This window comes from Bombus flavifrons, chromosome 2 (assembly GCF_040668555.2).
Source record: "Bombus flavifrons isolate JBK064 chromosome 2, iyBomFlav1_principal, whole genome shotgun sequence".
NCBI lineage: Eukaryota > Metazoa > Arthropoda > Insecta > Hymenoptera > Apidae > Bombus > Bombus flavifrons.
The window spans coordinates 13,997,261-14,019,457 of record NC_138443.1 but is presented as its reverse complement, the minus strand read 5'-3'; the positions used below and the strand labels follow the sequence as shown (position 1 = coordinate 14,019,457).

At 36.3% G+C, this 22,197-nt stretch overlaps 1 protein-coding gene across 9 annotated transcripts in view; it reads left to right on the top strand.

The window, feature by feature from the left end:
- Mob2 (MOB kinase activator 2) overlaps positions 1-22,023 on the top strand; it is a 64,969-nt gene extending 42,946 nt beyond the window's left edge. For 3 of the 9 annotated variants that reach the window (XM_069132337.1, XM_069132339.1, XM_069132340.1), the window contains exons 2-6: positions 6,539-7,154; positions 18,593-18,847; positions 20,276-20,400; positions 20,737-20,964; positions 21,419-22,023. In XM_069132337.1, the coding sequence (XP_068988438.1) occupies positions 6,976-7,154; positions 18,593-18,847; positions 20,276-20,400; positions 20,737-20,964; positions 21,419-21,492 (861 nt within the window). In that variant the 5' untranslated portion in view covers positions 6,539-6,975 and the 3' untranslated portion in view covers positions 21,493-22,023. Of the gene's footprint in view, positions 1-6,532; positions 7,155-18,401; positions 18,438-18,533; positions 18,848-20,275; positions 20,401-20,736; positions 20,965-21,418 lie in introns of those variants that run through there. The other 6 variants (XM_069132346.1, XM_069132344.1, XM_069132343.1 and 3 more) reach the window with 5 other exon arrangements.
- Positions 22,024-22,197: the final 174 nt, after the last annotated feature.

Genomic DNA, 22,197 nt, shown 5'->3' with positions numbered 1-22,197 from the left:
TAGATTAATAACATGAAAGTTAATCTTCGTTTGAATTATTCACCAAAAGAATTGAAATTTTCATCCGTTGATAACGCGATAAAGCTGAATGAAACGGGGTAATCTAGCTTTAATTTAACTTGTGGGGAATGAAAGAACAGTGGAACGTTCTATCAAATGTCACGTATTAGAAGAAATACAGTTACGTATGTGCGTACAAAATTTCTAGGAAATGATGACGCACAATTCGTGCTCAAAATACTGCATGTGTTCGATACATTTATGAACATTTCCACGTGTTGATAAGCGAAGCTCCCAATTACATCCTATCGATTAATTTTTTTCCAATATTTATTTTTCGTACTTACAATGCGATCGCATGAATTTTGTATTTTTTATAATAATATTCGAAGCTGGGATAAAATTTTCATCATTTCAAAATGAAAAAAAAAATATATTTGCGCTGCAAACGAAAATTTATTTCTTTTGTTGTCGTCCTGACGTTATCAATACGAATATGTTACCTGTTAACAAATTTTATGAATTTTAAATATTTGAATATTTATTTCGTATTTGCGTATGAAATATAGTCCAAATGTACTGTTCAGAATTCCAATATGTATCGAATATTCCATATGTTTGCCATAGGGTGTTGATTACAAATTCTATAATATTATTCTATAGTTAATACTATAAATACACTGTGAAATATTAGTTCGTTTTGTTTACTATCTCGTTATCACACACACGATGTACGCATATTTCGTAATTCAATGCAAACGTTTATTATTCATTATTGTATCTACTTTTAAGTGGTTTTTAATCTTATCAGCGACAGCGACATTGAATAGTATTTTGTTAAATAATCATTCTACTGCTATTGCATTTACCTATCAGTCTGACAATGAAATTTAATTTAGCAAAAACTTACCAACAGTATAAGAATCATCGCTATTGTACAAACTAACGCAATTTTACCTCAGCGGAAACCGAAACATCAATATCATATCATCGTCGCGTGCATACGAAAATTCCCTCTTCTCTAGATCGTATCTTTCTCTGACAATTTTCCAAATAATTAAGCAAACTTCTATGTACTGCTGGATCGAATCCTCAAGAAATCGCACTGCGCAAGAAAACAGACGATAAATATCGCGGATGCTCGGAACTCGGCGGTCATTTCTTTAATCGCGCTTGAGGGCTCAATAAATCGAGCCAAATTTACGATCCCAGTGTACTCGCACGTTCGATGCACGCTCGTTATTTCCTCGCACACATAAGTCGGAAGCCACGGATTACGAGTACTGCCTAACGCCATTGTGTATTATTTCGACCCTGAAAAAAGAAAACCACGGTACAACGTGCGGCCGGTTATGAAGCTCCATATTTCGTTCGTAAATAATGTCTCGTTGGTTTTATCGCGCGAAACGTCTGAGGAAATAATCGGGACTGTTGCGACCGTTCGGGTATAGATGTATGTAACTTACAGTCTTATGTTTTTCTCGAAGAATTAGCGTTAAATCGGACGATTCGCTCGCTGGCGTATTTCTTTTCTTTTCTTTTTAATTGGATCTCCCACAGATTTGGGTTTATATAAATAAAATATCAGTATCAATAGAGTAGGTATCGCTCTTTTGGCGGAATTTCAAATATGCAACAAAGTTCGAAAATTATTAATTTTGAGAAAATTATCCACAAACATTTAGGTGTTTGTTCCCTCTAAGAATATTATTGATACACCTTTAGTGTCTTGTACTTACATGAGTACATATTATGATACGGCAGAATATTCATAGTTGAGTTCTAAAAAAAGAATGGTGACCTTGAGATCTGAAATGACGCCATCTTGACAGAAATAATTTATCGACTTTAACATTGTACTTTCTCATTAACCATTTTCTCATATGTTTTCGTACTACTAGAGGCAATGGGAACATCTGGAGTGATCATGTCAAATAAAATATACTGTATATTATCAAAAAGGCGAGAAAAAACACTATAGAACATTTGGCAGGGAACATGTTAATGTAGTTCAATGTCTTGAGGATTGTTTGTCGTGGATCGTGAATATTAAACGCAGCTGGGTCGAGAAATCTTCCGATGAGACATTGTCTTGGTTAACTTCTGCGTTTCGCTCGCGCGATATCAGTTTCTTGTAATTAGGTTAATGTACTTTCAGAAGTAGCAGAACTTTATCAAAGAACAAGATTTCTTTGACACGCTCTAATTTTCCATCACTTTCATTCTTATTTCAACCTTTTTTTTATAAATAATTTCTTTTATCAAATTTGATAATACAACGTCGAACTTTGTCTTACATATAATGAATTTCTTTATCAAGGATAGTTGAACAGAATATTTCTCTTAAATAATAATTAAATATAAATCATAAAAAGTAACATTTGTCGTTTATAAAATAATCTTACAGCAGTACGTACGGTCGATTCGCAGAAATATTTATTTATGCACGTAACGAAAAACGATCTTTTAGTCGTTGGAATTGAAACAGTGACGCGAAGGAATATGGAAATATATCGAGTGGAATATAAAGCTTCCCACGCACGCGACGTTCAAATGATTGGTTGAGTTTTCTGATATTTGGTGCAGCCAAGAATGATATCTGGTCTTGGAACTCTGGTTATACAGTGAAATATACCTGCGAGTGTGTAAGGAGTTGATAAATTTCCGGAAGTTCGGGTGGGTATTCGTGCCACGATTCCGAATCACGAAAGCGAATTATTTGAATGCTTTGAACAGCCTTTCAGTGAGAATACACTTTTCCAGACGTTCTGCGATATGAATATGAGCTCCACGTTCTTTTTTTTTTTTTTTTTTTTTTTTGACAATATATTTGTGGGAATAATTCACGCCGTAATGTATTTAAATGTCTAAGATCGTGAAAGTGCGAGAGCGATCTTTTTTTCTTTTATTCGCAAAAGAATTTTTCCCTTCTAGACAAATTGTTGAAAATTCCATAAAATTATACTATCGATTTTAAATAATAGATAACGGAAGAAACGTCACGTTTTATAAAACTTATCAATTAAACGTTGTTATTAATTTACTGCGAGAATGTAATTCTATTTATACTTCCGCGTTACATCATTGCGGTTTCCTATCGAACCAACCGGAACTTTATTTAGTTTAACTTCGCATATTGGGACTTCATCCGTTTCCATAGGTAACTCGATGCAATAGCAAATATTCAAAGCGTACAATATCAAAAGCCGTACGTGAAATTCTAATAGTGTGAAATCTGTTAAATATCATGTGGGAAATTTGTGACAGGTGTAAAGCCATGGAAATATAATAGTTCGAAAAATACGGCAGATGTTTTCTGTGTTTTATTTTTATTTTTTTATATATGTATATATATATAAAATATATAATAATATATATATATATATATATATATATATATATATATTACTACACACTTTATTCGATATTTAAAAATACATATCAAAACAATTTATTATATTTAAAAAAAACGTTGATATAATATATTGCTATCGTATGAGTATTTTCTCCTGAAAACCTTTTCGACATTTGGCAAATCCAAAGCTTTTACCGGAAACGGTCTACACCAAGGTTCGGTTAACATGGAAGGTTTACCGGTATTATTGGCACAAACCGCTAGACTATTTTTCACTCGATACAGCGAAAGGACTGTTTAAAACACACACGCGAATGCAAGATGGGTGTGGTGTGTGAACTACGTTCTCATGACTAATTCAATCAGGTCACCGGTTGTTTATTGGATTGCAACTAGAGACGCTCTATCGATTGAAATTTACTCCGACGAGTGAGAATAAATAATCGTATGATGCAGTGATGCCATGTTAGTATTATTTCTAACTGTTATGTAAATCCAACTGTATATGTATTAGATAAGCAAATGAAAGAAAATTTCTGAAATATAAAGATACTGGGTAATGAGTACAAATTAAATTTATTCTTATAACGTGATTAATGGTAGATCGCGTTATGTCTAAATGTCAAACTGTCGATTATAACGATATATGCGAACCAGCTAGAGACCTTGATCAGCGGCAGTCTTTATCCCATATTAAGCTTTAGATCTATCGAGGGGTGGTTTTATTGCAATGGCCTTGCTACCCTAATAGCTTCTTCAATGCGTTGTTTCAGATCATCCGTTACAGCCATTTCTGTTGAATCCTACCTATTTGTCTCTTATAGCATTTGATTATCTCGATATACGGACAAACGAAGCGACCAAGAGCCATCGAGCAATCTCGACCCAATTATTGCATTTCCTATCCCTCTTTCTTACTACGCACACTTTCATTTCTTTGATAATATCTGAATCTCGCTATGTTTAACAAGTAATTTAATTTCGATATTTAGTTAAATTATCCACGTGTTTCTGCTGCATCTGTTCAATCGTCCGTTCTTCTTTTCTTTATTTCGATCGAACTTGATTTTTTAATTAGGACGTAAATTCTTAAAATTTTCACACACGGTTCTAAGGTCAGTAGCGCAATATCTTTCAGTTTAGAGACATATAAACACACTTCTCGCGATCCTTGGAGGATCTTGGAGCTATCCGTGAGTCAGTTGCACAGAGAATTTTGGCGGTGGTCCAGTGGCGCATATTCTAAAAATTCCGCCGTATTTCTACCCTAGAGAAGGGGGATAGAAAACGAGCAAGCGAAGAGTCGTAATCGCGATCGTCCTCGTGGCCTGTTTCGATTTCGGCAAGGAACGCGCTCGCATTCGAGAACCGAACCTTCTCTCTTTTGTCTCCCCAAGCGTTTTTAGCCTCGCGATCGTTCCAGAGGACGTTGTCCTGTCTGAAATGAGAGATGCCTCGCGAAACTCGTTCTGAATTCTGAACTGACTTATTCTCGGACAACTTATCGAAAATGTTCGTTAGAGTTGAAACGTGGTAGAGTTGAATATTAACGAAATAATTAGAATTGGATTTTTAGGCAAGATTTGAGTTACTGGAATAAATTTCTTTAATTTGAATAAATTAATCCAACAATTGACAGTTATCGATTATCATGTTATCAAAGTGAAAATGTATTTAAATTTATTTTGAAGGCGATTGTATATATAGGAAGTGCTATTTCGAAAGTTAGGACATATTTTACATCTCAAAGCGAACAATAAATACGTGTCTTAAAAATATTTATTTTTATAACACGGTTATTTTTAACTCGAAGCACCAGTCTACGTAAAATCTTAGAAACGGCCTTCATTGCCACGTCGATACGGTATATCATTGATTTTCTCACGTATTTGAGTATCCTCTTGACTGATTTCTTATTCCGCGGATTTTCCTTTTTTTTTTATATATAGAAAAGCCTAAACTTAAACAAATCGGATGTAAATAGACTGACGAGATTTTTTACTTATCCCATACTTTGCATTGCCAAAAGATATAAAGGAAGAAATGAATTATACGTTCTCCTTTGTTATTCGCAAGCAGAATATTTATTCGAAGCTATCCCAAGACATCTTCGTGCTTTGTCCATTACATTTTGCACCACATGTCTGCGCAGAAATATGAAAAATGAAATATGTAGTAATCGTTTCACACGACACTTTTCTGGAGCCATTCATTCTGCATACTTCATATCTGCTCGAAGTAGGATAAAAATGCTTTCGTACCTTCGAAGAATTCCACAAATGCAAGCCATTAACATAGAATTCTTCTTCTTCTTTTCCCTGTTACCCTACGCATTGCTTCTTTTTCCAATAATTCGCCCAAAAATACTTTTGTTATGAAAAATATCTCATCCATAATCACTGTCTCGATTCTTCGTGCATTTGACAATCGAATAATCAAATTTTACATATAACGTCAAGCTGTGTTCGCAATCCTTTCACGTTCAACGATATGCCATGCATAAATGTTAGCAAAAGCGATATTTTTATACGACAATAGCGTCATCTTCGATCATTAAATTCCAGCATCGAATAAACGAATCCGTTCCATGAAGATACATTACCCGATCTTATCAGCCCTCTCAAACGCCATCCAACAAGTACAAACTCGTTTTATTCGAAACCATTTTAAAGCTACCTCGGTGAATTGCATCGTGCCATATGATCACGAAAGTTACCCGGATTAATAAAAAATCCGGTAATTCGCGTAGAAAGGTGTTTGAACGATGTTTAAACGTGTCCCCGATTTCGATTTCGATCGAGGAAGCACGCGTTTAGGGGTGAGTATGTGCTTAGATTGGAGTGGCATCGTCGGTACGGTGCACTAAAATCTTCTCGGTCGAAATCGCAAGCGGGGACTCTTTATTTAGACGCCGGCGAATGATTGTTCCCCCCAGAATACCGCGAAAGTGAGAAAGAAAGAGAGAGAGGAAGAGAGTGTGAGAGAGAGAAAGAGAGAGAGAGAGAGAGAAAGCTGTGGTTCAGCTGGAGCTCGCGCGAATCGAGAGCGACTCAAGTTCAATGATAATCGAGACGGACTTGGCACGCGTCACCGCGACCGGATTCCCTCTTCGTTGATCTTGGACCGATAGTGGCGCCACGCTAACTACAGACATGGCGTCGATCATGTTTCTGCGCGGAACAGATGGATCTGCCAGCGAGACAACGACTCTACAACGTGTGTATTACTTCGTGTTCATCGAACAGTCCTAAAAAAATGCATTAAGACGAATCGTTTGCTCGGACAGAAACTGTGAAACAATTTCGATTGAAAAAGACTTTGAATATTTTCGGAAACAAAAAAAAAAGAAAGAAAAAAGAAAAGAAAGGAGAAATAGAGAAAAGAAAGGAGTAGAATTAACAGAGACAGAGTAGTTGTTATCGGTGGAGGGGTGAAGTTTGAGGATAGTTGTTGGGATTGACCAAGGACGAGAACACCAGGCGATAATTGGTGTCGCAGCCGGTGTTCGATGAGAACCGAACAAGATTTGGTGCATACCCAGCGTACGTGAAAAGATCCTCGGGCACGAGGACGGGGCGCCGAAGAGATCGTCTTCAACCACGACGATCACGACGACAGCGATGCTGCGCTCGCCGGCGCGCGTCGTTCTCCAGGATTCTTCCGCCTCGACGTCCTCGACCCTGTCGGCGCCACCGACGCCGGTCCACCACGGCGCTGCTACCAGCTCGACCGTCTCCTCGCGTCTTTCCCTCCTCGACACCTGCCACAGGAAGATCAGGTTCTTCGGCGAGCTTGTCGCGTGAGTCCCTCCGTCTAGTTCCATCTCGTCTCTAGATCTCTATGTACATACATATATATCTATATATCTATATATATATATATATATATATATATATATATATATATATATATATATATATATATATATATATATATATATATATATATATGTATATATATGTTTATATTTAAATATTGTACGTGTACACATGTGTACTTGTACGGAAATGTCTTCGACATAGAGGGCTCTGGCTTGACGTTGAGTAGTAAATGGCTACTAGCCACCTATTTATGGAAATAGGGAACAAATCGAGTTCGACTTAAGGTTAGGCCAGTATTTCTCATACCGGAAGTTCCGAGTGTAACATCGTAGAAACAGAAGGAAGATTATCAGCAAACGATCTATTGTAAAATTAAATTATACATTACGTATAGAACGGTTCACTGAAATAATCGGGCTTAGGCAGGTCGTTGTGGTAGAATGTTTTATCAGAAAGTCTCTCTGATAATTTTCTATGTCATTTTTTTTTTTTTTTTTTTTTTTCTTTTTGTTTAAGTGGAACGATCGTGGAACCTTCTACGTAAATTTGAAGTAGCATCCTACTATCTTGAGTCTAACCAATGTGGTCGCTTTTGGATTATAAGTAAAAACTAAAGTTCGAAGTAATTTGAAGACGTAGCTGTAGGAACTGTTCCACTTTCAAGAAGTTTCTGAGAGAAAGAATAGAGAAAGAGCCGCGAGTCGTGCAATCTGTATCATTGACGGATTTTTAAAAACTTATTTTTAGCAGTTAAATGCTACATCCCTGCATTATCTAGTGAAATATCGAGAATCAGAAGGCTGCTACGCCCTGACAAATTTTACATAACATATTTTTATTAGCTTGAATGTAACAGTGAAATATAACGTACTAGCCTTGTCATAAAGATATCTTTTTAATCTAAATGTTTGTCGCAGCTTTTTGTGATGCAAATTGCATTTCTTATTCAAAGACAAGCCAGTGTCCGCCGTTTGGAGACATTTTGCATATGCATGGTGTAAAATTAAAGCTGTTGCGAGTCAACATCTCAACGACTACAAAAAATAGAAATTTTTGTATTATTACGCTCGCTTTGGCATGAACGTGTCTTGGTATTTTACATTGAAATTCATTATAATTTATATGATACGAGAGAACAGAAATATCTTTAAAAGATTAAGTATTTAATACTCTGTACATTAAAAAGTATAATGAAACGTAAATTTCATAGTTATTGAGATATTATCTCTCGACGTCTTTTATTTTTATACTATGCACGAAGGATTAACAGGAAACACCGATGCAACCGGAAATAGGATAACGCCACCATCGAATTCATGAAAAGAAATTATTTTATTATGAAAAAAATTGTCTTACTTCCGATTGTATCATGATTTTTCATCTACCTTGTTATATATATATATATATATATTTCTCTGTATGGCCGGCTGAAAATTGTTCGTTATGTTTTATTGCATGGCATACATATGTACTTCTCTGATTGAGCATCGAAGATCGAGAACTCTTCATTGTTTAACGCTTTGCTGGTCTAGGTTAGGTATAATATATTTCCAGGTTTCTTTTTTTTTCTATTTCAAATCCGTCGCTTATTCGGCATAAAGATCAAACATTATATCGAAGTGCAGCAGCCAATAATTTTGAAAATCTCTGGAAACAAATTTTAATAGAACTGAAAATAGGAGTACATTCGTTCGGGAAAGGGAACCTTTCTTGTTACACGATATTAAAATTGGAAAAGTTAGGTGTGTTACTTCGTCAATAAACGTGCATTATCGTTACGAGCTTGTAATCTAATATCACGTTAAACGCGTCAATTTTTTTCGTCGGTCTTTTATCGTTGCTTCGAATGTATCACTTTCTCGTTCGATCTTTTGTAAATGATCTTTTCCAAGATTTTGTTATAAAAATTGTTTGTATCTGAAATTTTTATTTATGCAACATTACAGAACTGATTTAGACGCAATAGTATTGTATCATTTCTTTAGTTCTCTCTGTGCAAAAGAATTACATTGCACGTATCAGTGTTATAATAAAATTCAGAATGGTGAGTCCACAGTCAGACGACAGCGTACGTTGAACTTAATGAAATATCTTCAAACAGTGTAGAAGAACTGCTATACATCATTCAAAGATTTAGAACACGCAAGTTTTTCTGACTCGCATAAATGCAATACATACTTGCAACGTATACCGAGAACCGGCGAAGAAAGATAAGTCGGTAACACGCTTGAGCAGTGGCCGGTGGCGATTAAGCAGGAAAAAGAGAGCGCGCAAGAAAATCCAATCGCATTATTATGGCGGCATTTTATATTATTAAGGTTTGAAGTCGAATGGAATTTTTCAAATATACCTAGTGTTCACATTGTCCAGATCGATCTTGATCGACAGGAATTTAATGGAAGTTACCAGAAAATGTTTAAGTGAACGATTTTCCATTAGATAAATAGAGTAGAAATAAGGATCGTTACGAAGATTAAATATTTTGAACGCTCGAGGCCAATAAAATATTATTAGTTTTCATAGTTCTGTTTTAATATATCACGTGAGAAGACATCTGGATTAGATCGACAAATCTCGAACAAGGTAGGTGTAGGAAAACCTGAATTTTAAGAGTCGCAGTTATCGCCATTTTTCTTCATTGATCTTTTAAGCTTTCGGAACCAAACAAATTTGAATTAAGAGAGAAAAAGATGGACAGATATTAAAAAAAAAAAAAAAAAATGGAAGGATAAGGATCTTCGATACGATAATAAACTAATAAACAGTTGGCCTCGAGCAGTCAGATATTTTCATCTCTGTCGTAGTTTCTAGCGGCGACTGGATGTTTTATTGTTTTGCGATATCTGGTCAAAACTGGCAATAACTAAAATGACGAAAGAGCGAAAAGCGGAGGATGGTCAACGGAATCAATTTGGAAGAGCAAGTTCAGCCAGTTTTTTCCAAACAAACGCAGCTTCTTTCCGGTGGCATGAGCTTCTATAATATAGAGGAAAGGACCGATGCTTTGACCCGTGTAGACGTGGCTGAATTTTGTGGCTCTCTGGTTATACTGCATGCGAATAGAGCATTTTAGCGGCTAACAGGAAAATGATTACACAATTCCTTGTTAGAGTTCAGGTACAAAATGAAAACATCGAACAAACACTCGTCGCCACTTTTCTCGAACAACAGTTCACGATCTTTTTTTATTTCACTTTTTGTTGTGATTTGCAATTATTTGTTATCTCTCAATTCTCTACGTACTTTATTAAGTCTCTGAGAGGTACGAACTAACTTGTCGTTATTTTTTTCAAATATTTGTATTCGCTAAAGGATTGAACATTGAAAAACGATTCTTCGTCAGAAATATTTGTCGAAATAATCATTCGTATTCTGTGCTCATAATTAACTTCTAGTTCTATTTGATATAAATAGATAACAAATTTTTACCTTGTATCAATCTTTTTTAAAAGAATTCTGGTCAAAATTGTCAAGTCTACCGGTAAAACCTGTCTCAAACAATGGTGTATCATTAATCAAATTCACCGCAGCCTTGAAGATCTATAGCACATTCGAAAAACATAGAAATCAAATAAACTACTTCATCAGTTGACCTAGAATCCGACGACCTAGAATCTGGCGATCTAGAAAAACATGCAAAATCGAAATTAAAAGAAGAAGAGAGAAGAAACTAGAAAAATGAATCGATTACGTTCGGTTCTAATCAAACGTTGATTCATTTCCTGTTTTCGTAGCAGAAGTCGAGCAAAGTTTGTAAGTTGAGCGTGAAAAAACATGTGCCATTGCATTGATTCGATTGAGGAATGCGGCGGGAATAAAGGAACTTTAATCAATTAACTTTTGTCCGGGAAGAAGCTTCATTTGTTCTTAGGAGAGGAAGAACGAAGAAAACGGCAATAAGAAAATGTCCGACCAACGACTCAAATGATAGATTAAAAGCGAATTGAATGGAGCTATTCGTAAAGACCATTTGCTCCTGTACAAATCCGATAATTCGTTAATCTGATTAGCCAACCGGTGCTAGTCGATTAAAGATGTAATGTTCTGTGCACAATGTGATTAGCAGTCGTTGCTCATGAAGAGATGTAGAATGTAGAACATGGGTTAACTGTGATATCGACGAGTTTGCGAGTCGTAATGCTGTCTTTGTCTTCGTCTTTGTTCTAAATCCGACCACAAAAAAATATTTTCGTATTTGAGGAAAACTAGTCGATTTTCTCTTATTTGATCTTAATCTATCGAATTTAAGTTATACAATTGGATATGAAAGGAAGAAGCGTATCTCCTTCAAGAATTGTCCTTTGAGCGTTAAATTTTTAAGGGTCGTGATGAAAAATTATAGATGACGTGTTAGTAGAACCGCCTTGCTTATGTTAGTATCCTTCTTAAATAACTCAAACTCCATCCGCAGCTACAGTAACAAGCAGAAGTAAAATTCTGATCAAATTATCTCGTTTCTCACAGTTATAAAACCAGTCGATTAACTACGTTTTAAAATATGTCTGAAATTCGCAGGCAACCAGAGGTTCCAGCGCTGGTGTAATAACATCGTCGTCATGCCAGAAACCGTGAATTCTAATTAAAAAGTAACATCGTTTTCATTCAAAGAGCGGACTCGCGTCTTGTCGCAACGTTGATAAATGAATCACAGGTTTCAATTAAAAATACATCGCAGAATTTTCCCGCGACCTTATTAGGAATTTATCCCGCGACATGTTAAAAATTGACGCTGTTGATTTTAATGAAAATGTTTAACGTGCAGTTTAATTATAAAAAATATCATCTTCGTATTTTACGCTATTTTTACAAGTAAATTCGTTCTTCGCCGAAGTAACTCGAATAATTCGAATCGCCTACTTATTGCTGGTATTATACGAAATAGTCTGGAGACCATTGGCAGTTAGATCCAAGTTATAACATGGCCACCATTGTAGTTAAACGTGGATTAAAGGATTGTTGGATCGAGAATCGAAACAAGTTGCCTCGACTCTGCTTTACTAAAAGTTAATTAACACGTACGGAACATATGTTATCGTTTGACAGTTGGACATATATTTTATCGTTTGGCTAAGTTTCAGGGACCTTGATTTTATCGAAATACAGTCGATCCGTATCTAATTTGAAGAAATACATAATATAAATTATAATTAAACGCAATTCGAAGCAGAGAATATTTTTAGGTATTATACTGAGGTTGGAATTAAAGTAAGAGTTGAGTAGGTTTCTCGTTTTTCTTTAATGTAATTTAGTTTCGAAAATATTTAAAAGATAAAATTACAATTATAATTTTTCTGTTTATAAATAGAATTAGACGATACGTTTCATTCAAAAAAAAAAAAAAAAAAAAAGAAAAAAAAAGATGAAATTACAATTACAATTTTTCTTCTTATAAATAGAGTAGTTTATGTAACTTCCAAGTCGCGTGACGTTAAAAGACATTTATTAGGTAAAGTGAAATTGAATTAAGGTTAGATTCGTCTCGCTTAGATTCAATTAGGACGAATTAAATTGAATTCAGTTTTGAATTATATTTGGATAACCTTGAAACAAGTGTATGTTAAATTCCTTTCGGTTAAGGTAGGTTACCCTAGATCAGAATGGGATTAATGCATTTACTCTTAAACTAAAATACGTCTCTACCGGTGTCAGGATTAAAATTGCAGATGAATTTCAATCAACGTTAAAACGATCTCGTTTGCTGTCCAGTTTACCGTGCGTGTGTAACCTACATTAAACCACGAGTTTGATTTTTCGGTTTAAGTTAGGAAGCATCGTGAAATTTCCGGGGCTGCCAGATGGAAACTTGCTAATTACGAGACATCCGAGCGGACAGAAGAAGAGGCGGCCACAAGTGCATCGCCTCTTCTCGTGAGTGCACATTTCGAAACAAGCTCGCTCGGCTCTAGCGATTGTCGGAAAACCGTGTGCGAGTTTACCTTCCTGCACTTCACTTTCGGTTGACTATTTAGTCTACTTCCGAGTGAAACGTTTTTCCGTGAACATCAGCCATAGTTTCTTTTTTTTTTTCTTTTTTTTCAAGAAAAGTTTATTCGTCGTGTTCAAATAAGTATCAGATAACGAAGTATACAGGGTGGTTGGTAACGGGTGGTACAAGCGGAAAAGGGGTGATTCTACGCGAAAAAAGAAGTCGAAAATATAGAATAAACATTTTTTTTTTTTTTTTAATTTTTCCATCGAGACAACGATCTACAGTGAGATCCGCTATAACGAGACGTGATAAAGTGCACGCGTACCGAGCGAAAATTCAAAATCGATTTTCTCGAAAACAAAGCCTCAAACGAAAAATTTTTATTCTATATTTTCGACTTCTTTTTCGCGTAGAATCACCCCCTTTCCACTTGTACCACCAGTTACCAACCACCCTGTATATTAGTAGACGACGATTGTACGCAATTTCGAATATTAGATCGCAATGTTTCTCGGTGCATTGTAATTCTTGTTGCAAACAATTTAATAAAGTAACATGTTGTAGGAATATACGCTACTCTGCTACGGTGGATCTTTACTTTCAAAGACGTTTTATCGTAACGATATAATAAAATTAACCTTGGCTGTGGATTTCGAGAGCCACCACATTATACGTACAATACTTTGTTATCGATCTTTTCCCACTTGATATCCTCATTACGCGTAACTATCAAGGAGAGAATCGACGCGAATGCGGTGCCGTTGTAGGAACATATTGCCGGCAGTATTAGCGATACCAGGCTAATGAGCTTGAATGTGTTCCAAAATTCGCCGCGGGAGCTGACGATGTATGCAAGAGGATGGGTAGCAGGAGAAACGTCGGGGAAAATCACGGCAAAGAGCGACCTTTCGAACAAAGTGCATTTAGGCCAACATAATATTGTCCTTCATCCCGGGAATGAAATTGCTTTTTTCAGCTACACGCTGCCCTTTAATTTGTTTTCCACCGACGTATCGGTATAGTACGTTCTTCCGATTCCACGAATATATTGATTGCGACAGGACTCTTTCGTTTCATATCGATTACCTTCGGCCGTTTCTTTTTTTAACGAATTACTCGACACTTAGATCATGGTTTGAACACAGATAACAAAGGTACCAGAATATGTACGAATTATTAGTTTATAAAAATATTTGTATCCTTGTGGAAATCTATGTGGAAAAAATACAGCGGCCAAAACAATGCATGGAGCGCATTATGCCAAGCAGATTTTCAAGCGGCTCGCGGTAATAATTCATTCAGAATCGAGGTTATAGAAATCAAAAGAGATCGTCCAGGGAATAGTTTGTGGCCAGCTTCCGTTTTGCCTTTCTTCGCGTATAATAAATGCTCAAAATATAATTACGAGTTCAAAATGCGCGTTAATGAAAACCTATTCTTCGCTTGGAACCTCAGACCTGTTCTGTGAAACGTCTCGCTATTCTGCTCTCCAAGTAACCCAAACAGAGAAATAAGGTTTATTATCTCTCCTTCCTCAATTACATTTGCAAATTGTTTTATCGTGATAAAATCAACATACTATATCTATGTTGTAAATTACTACGAACGTTATCTTACTTTTTTCATCGTCTTTCGTTCCTTCGGTTATTTATTTATTTTAATTATCATCGAATATCGAGTATCATGAGAATATTTTTTGAGATCGATTATTCTGTCGTTCGCATAAATCAGTCGCATGATAACGTATCAATAGATCATTTAAAATGACCAGCGCTGAATAACGTCGCGTGCCAGTGACTACCAGCTCGATAATTAGTCTTCATTCATACCGAAATCAATGGAATGTAATTTCAGGCAAATCACATGCCACGCGCCCTATAATCAAAGATGCAACGTGCGAAATAATACCTAATCTAAAATGTGTCGCAAACCATGCTTCACGACTCGCTTATTGCTGTTTGCACGGTAATCGATGCTTTCCAGATTAATGAAATACTACCAAACAAGAACGATTTTCTGCTCTCGCGTCAAAATTTTGATTGTGTAGAAAGTTTGTCAGATTTATGCAAAAAAAGTGAGAATATCGTGTTAAATATTAATTTCCGGAAGTGAATTTTTTCTCGCGTGTTCTAAAAGTGCTGCCGGCTCGGTTCAGCGACGTTTATATTCGCTATGTTTTGCATTAAAATATTTGCTATCATAGAGATTTCGATATTTGCAAACATCAAATCGTTCCACGAATTGCAAGCTAAATAAGCTGTTTTAAGACCTCGCCAATCGTATAATATATCTATGACGAAGACAAACAAGGTCATAGCCATTTCTCTTGGTTCTCGCATTGCGACACGAGTCTTACGATAGAAATGTAGTACTATATTGGCAACTTACGATCTCTCGTTTGTTCATCGAATATACAACAGTATTATATTAGCGATTAGCAGCTTTTACGAAAGGGACGGTGTTATAATATGGAAAATTCCTCTCCTTCGGAACAGGAAGAACACGCTACTGTTTCATATTCAAAGAAAAGTATACCAATTTAGATAATCTTTAACTGTAACTTAAAAGACAACGTATTACTACGTGGAAACTTAGTTTCACACCAAAGACCCTAGATTACATCTCATTAAACATTAGAGCCCATATTACATTTCATTGAGCACTGTATCACCTTACTACTCATTCTTACCTTCCATTTACGATAAAACGTTAAGCGTAAGTCTGTATTATCAATTCTAATTTTCTTACAAAAAAAAAAGTAAAAAGAGAAAACAGAGAAAAGAAGGGGCTACGCTACCACAAAACACGAAACAAAAACGAGAAACGATTGCCTAATCGAATCACGTCTACCGAAATAACACGCGGTGAGACAAGCGCAGTGTTTCGAACGTTTGATCCCACTGGATAACAACTGGTTGCAAGTTTTTCCGTTTTGTCCTGGCGGTGTTTCTTTTTTCAGCGGTGATTAGCCGAATACGTATGCATTGACTTCAACCGGGTAATTTCGCGCGCTGGTTGACAAATACATTGTGTCTACAAATACAAACGGAACGTAACCTTCGGTAGAATGAGGATCGTAGAAAGCTAGAGGCCGTGGCGAACTTCGTTGTTCGCAGACCAGGCGGCTGTAACCCTGAGCCGAGATGAACAGAGTGCAAGATGTTTGTGCATTAATGCCTGCGGTGGGCTGCAATCGAGCACGATACACCACCTACCGAAACGGCTCGTATTTCATGCGGATACAACGTTCATTCGCGTTCGCGTAATCTCTGCCAGCCTCGAGACCGTCTACCGCTACCTAACCCGTTTGTGCAGCGATGGCCGTTAACATTCGCTGCCTGAAATTCCGCCAACGAACGAACGTCTCCTTTCTCTGTAAATATGCAACTTTCGTTGTATAATTCAAATTTGACATTAATTAAGAATCGGAAGAGAACCCTGGCTTCGGGCCACCTTCAACCCAACGGTGTTCTGTGCGAAATAGATTTAACGCTTCTGAAATTGTTAACGTAGTATAATACGTAGTAACTCGTAATAATTGTCTTTGACCTTAATGACTTTGGTAACTGTGAGTCGAAATTGTAGAACATTCGTGTCATCCGCAGTGTTCTATATGAACATATGTACTATATATCAGGCATAGAAATAGCTCGTACTTCTGTGGAATTATACGTGAAACGAGTAACATTTACGGTTGCATGGTGAAAATGGATTTTGCACTACTTCAATTATGGAGCTTTCAGCCATTAGCGACATTCATACAACGAACTGGGTTGTTGGTCGCATTTCCAAGTGAAATTGCTTTAAATTTTGGTCGTGAAGATTCGTATCATTTGCATCCAATTTCCATTCGATTTATCTCTGTTTAAAGGTATATGTATAAATATACAATTAAAAAATCCAAGTCAAGGAAATGATGTAAAATATAAGAAGACGAAATGCAGCATTCTTCAACAGTGAACAATATTAACAATAATTGATTACGTTATTCAAAATATGCAATGCTGTAAAAAGTGAATACGATATCGCATGTCTTGTCAAATAATAATCTGAAAACAAACAAAATTGTACGAGAAAAAAGTAATTGGTCGAACAACTTCCACTCGCGATGAAAACGTAATCAATGAACTGCAATTGGTAATAATCTCTACATTCGTAACATATTCAATGGTAAATACCTGCTGGCTTTTGATAAACAATTCTCTTTTTGTCGTATGAAAGCACTCAACTCGCAGTTTACTGGAGCAACCGATAGTACATAAAACTACTTTAAAACAGAAAACTAGTGGGAGTCGATAAATGCGGCAAAAAGAGCGCACGATTTCTATTCCCGTATCCCTGGATGTGCGTGCAGCAAGTTAAAGTTTCTCGCGTGGCGATCTCTCGAAAACGATCCTCGACTATCGTTCTCTTCTCTCTCCCTCGAGTATTTCTCGTGCTCTAGATCCGTTCAGTTCGACGATCGGTGCGCCGATAACGCGTACTCGAAACACAGATCGAAGGAGTCATTTGTAACGAGACGTCGAATTCGCGGCTGCATCCCTCTTCCATGTACCTACTTTTCTTCCTTTGACTATTCTGGTACTGAAGAGGCTCGCAAAATGCGTTTTCATCGCTTTCTTTCATCGGCCAAGCCTCGGTGTTTCCACTAGAAGAATTTTTATCGCAGAAAGCACGGTTGTCCTTTACACGGTTTTTGTATAATCGTGGTGTATAATCGTGGTGAATATGACGGTGGACGATGTCATTGATTCGAAATGAGAAATTTCGCCGTTAGGTTCGACCGAACGTGCTTTTGGGCACGATGCATTGTTTGGAATTTCTTTCTCAGGTCTGTTAATTTTTACCAGTTTCGATGATCTCGTTAGATAAGATTATTCGTTATTTGAGAGAAAAGAAAACATTGTAATGTAATCACCAGCAATTTTATTAACAGTAAAATCAAATATTTGTAACGCCAACTGTGCAATTTCGCGTCATTAAATCAACAATAAGAAAAGGACTATTTATATTGACACGGCCGTCAATGAAACCAATATTTTTCATTCGTCATTTTTCACATCCGAGGACAGCGTATCATCCATCCCTTATCATATCGAAACATAATTTTCCAACCCGCACTCTCACATTTCCTCGATAACATTGAACACATTGAACGCCGAATTACCATATTTTTTCGTAATAATGACGAACACGAACAAAAACGATATTCAATCTACTTTTCAATTGTAATATTCCTCGACTAAAACTATGATTTAAAATTAACGAATCGTTCCAGAACAAAATTCCTCTTACAAATCCTTCTTCCTTAATGCCACATCAAAACTCACAGGTACCATTCTGAGATCGATATTCGGCTAGATCGGTCGCGACACACGAAACCCTTACGCTAAGCAATAATATGCTTTATTACTTGGGCAATTGGTAGCAGGTTGTGCGATGGAGGGTCAAAGAGAAACTAAACGAGCGATTTCACGCTATTCGTAGAAAAGCCCGACGAAAGGAGAAGGATGCGGGAACTACAGAGGATCCGAAATTGTACCTCGAGGAGGCGGCCCTTGAAAGGCAGCTGCCAGAGCTGGACCTGAGGATGCTGGTCGATTTACCACCCGGTTTGGACTACAACGAATGGTTGGCCTCTCACACTCTCGCACTATTCGATCACATCAATCTCGTTTACGGAACGATATCCGAGTTCTGCACGATGACGGGCTGTCCCGATATGACCGGTCCTGGCTTAAGGTACGTATCGTACGAATAATAATCGTATGTCGATCCAACAAATTAACTTACAATTCTTGCAATCTTAAGGTTTTTGATTCTAAGCGATTAAATTACATTTTTTATCTATCATATTAAATTACTTAAAAAAAAAAAAAAAATAGGCAAAGGATCGTATAAATAAGGTAAACGCAGCGAGAAAAAATTAAGAGATACAGCGACGAAGTAGTTAAACGCTATGGCTGAACAAGCACTCCTCAATGGTCTTGAGTGGTCAATTGATTTTGGACGTGCGCTATCGAGGGGATAAATAGAATGTACATTGAACGATTTTTGGATGAGTCGAAGCAGTAAGAGTCGTTGAATGTAAATAAATTGTACGAATCGATACTGCGTTAAGAAATTATGTTATTTACATTGTATTCAGTTAAAAAATCTTGTTTATGAAGCGATACATTTTTAAATAATCATAGATGACGTATAATAAAAGTTAGTAACACAAAATTAATTCAAGATAGAGGTAACAGATCCTTATAAATTGAAAGTTGATGCTCTACTTCATAATTTCACAACTATCATGTTCTATAAAGTTAACTAATGACACGGTTCCAGTACAATATTTTACCAATTAAGTTCATTGGAATTTTTCCTACTATTTGATTAATACAACTACCTTTCTCTTTTTGGTTTTATCGATGTATGCAAGACGTTCTAATAATCACGATACATGAACAAATTGATCCACGCGTTAACCATCAGATTGCTCCTCCATGACTGGAGGTGTTAACCTTAATTAAAGTTTATAACGTGTGATCGTTGACAGCTTTTTTTAACTAGGCCTATGATCGATGATAGAAATAGAATCGGATATAAATAAAAAAGATAGGATGAATATCGATGTCGCAAAAAATGGAAATGAAACTAATTTGGGACATTTGTTATTATATATACACTTATAAGTTATTCTACAATATTTAAAAAAATAAAAAGTTCGTAATTTTAGTATTTAAAAAGTTAAACAGTTTATTCCTGTGTTTATTAAGAATTTTTGTTCACTGAACTGTATATACTATTTGAAAAGATTCCGCGTTATAGCATTAATTTCCACAGTCTCTAAATAAGAAATTCACGGAACAGATAAATTTCACCAATAAATAATGTATCATATAGTAAATACATAAATTATCTCGGATAGTAATTCTTAGTAAATTCTACATTATCCGCTTTCAAAATCTACTTCAAACGTCCACAATAAATATAATGCTTGCCCTGACCCAGAAAAGAAATAAAAGAAAGGAAGAAAAGGTAGAAAAAACGAGGAAGGATTTATTCTTTGAACAGTTTTCTACTTGTCCTCGATCTGTTTCCTTTTCCTTTATTTTTATCATTTCTACCATTTCCGCCGGGCGTTATTACGCACTCATGTAATTCGCCTTCTTATCGTTTCAGAACTTATCTGTGGTTTGATGAGAAAGGGAAGAAAACGAGAGTGGCAGCGCCACAATATATAGATTATGTTATGACTTTTACACAACGCACCGTTAGTGACGAAACTATATTTCCTACGAAATATGGTAAGTTATCTGTTTTACCTTGCCACGACGGCGACTAAATAGTCGTGACACGCCGTTAACGTACAGATTATTTATAGCGTCGCATCTAAATACATTTTCTTCAAATTGTAAGAACGCTAACGGCGCACTAATATTCACGTAGTTCATGTTTTAGAAAATCCAATAAACTATCATTAAAAAATGAATAAACAGAGTAGAGTATAAAGCTATATTTACAGCGACATGCAGTCAGAAGTCGAGTAGTTAAGTACATTGAGTGGTATCAAGATTTCACAGGACCCGACATGCAGACGAAACCATAATCGTATTAATTGGTTCGTTTCCTGAATGTTTCAGCAAATGAATTTCCTAGCTCGTTCGAATCGATAGTGCGTAAGATCCTGCGGCTACTGTACCATGTGGTGGCACACATTTACCACTGCCACTTCAGAGAGGTAGCACTCTTGGGGTTGCACGCTCACCTCAATTGTGTATTTGCCCACCTCACGCTCCTTAATCAACGCTTCAACCTTATCGATCCCAAGGAAACGGAGATCTTAGGAGACTTAGAAGCTGCCCTCTTGGGTAAGCTTACCTACCGAGATCGATATTATTATGTAATACTCGGGAACGTTATATTATCATAATAGGATTACCACGGTTTAGGAAGAAACATTAGCGTTACGAATGATACGACCTACTAAAATCTCACGATATTACATAGAACAGTCACTCGATTAACCACAGGCAAAACGATAAGCCTCGAACGCGTAGCCATTTTGACACGTTGATGATGTTGTTTAATTATAGAAAGGATATTTCTTCGATTCATTGGTGAAATTATTGGATCCTTTTAACGCTTTTATCGAATGGATAGTCTCGGTGCAGTCGTTTCTTATACATTTATAACTATTAATATCTTATTACGCGCGCACCTGCAAAAATATTCGACGCGTGAATTTCCATATACTTAAAATGATATAACGTTTTTTAATGCGTTTTAAATTACCATTTACTAAGAATGACCACGTAATTGCAGGTGACTCGACATCATCATCAGCGCCTTCATCACAGACCTTAGCCATCCAGGAGACTCCGACCACAACCACCTAGATCGCAATGCACAGAAAGCAAGAGGTTGCAGTTCCTGAGACTAGGTGACGATAGGCGTTTTATTTCTTTCCTTATTCTTTCTCTTCTCTGACTTTCTCTTTTTTCTCTTTCTCTTACTATTTCTCTCCCCTCCTCTCTCTTTCTCTTTTCTATTTTGTTTTTTTTAAATAGAATATGCGAACGACAGAGTTTAAGCATTAACGACTACATACGCAGGTGGAGCGAAAGCGCAATTCTGTAAAAACCAAGTAGTACCTGTACATAGCGAAGTGTGAACAACTACATGATGTAATTAGGTTCCTCCGTTTGTTGTTTGTGAGATTGTACATAATTTATTAAACAGTAAGATATACGAAAGAGACGAAGGATGATTATTAATTATTATTGACAAAGTTAGTTGCTATAAGAGGATAATTTGTTCTGTAAAAACAAAAAAAGAAAGAAAAAAAGCAAAAAATAACAAAATGAATGAAACTGATGATAATATTGTAAAGTTTAAATAATACCAAATATATACCTGGTGTTAAGGCATGTGTTATATTCGTTGAAACTCGAACAGCTGCTACCGAGCTGTTCCCGAATCTTCTACAGTTCACATCATTGTATCCTGGGACAATGCCTTCTCGAATCGATGATCCAGATAATTTATCATCATCTACGGAAAGTCAGCGGATGAAGTTTATAATTTGCTTGACGTGACCACTC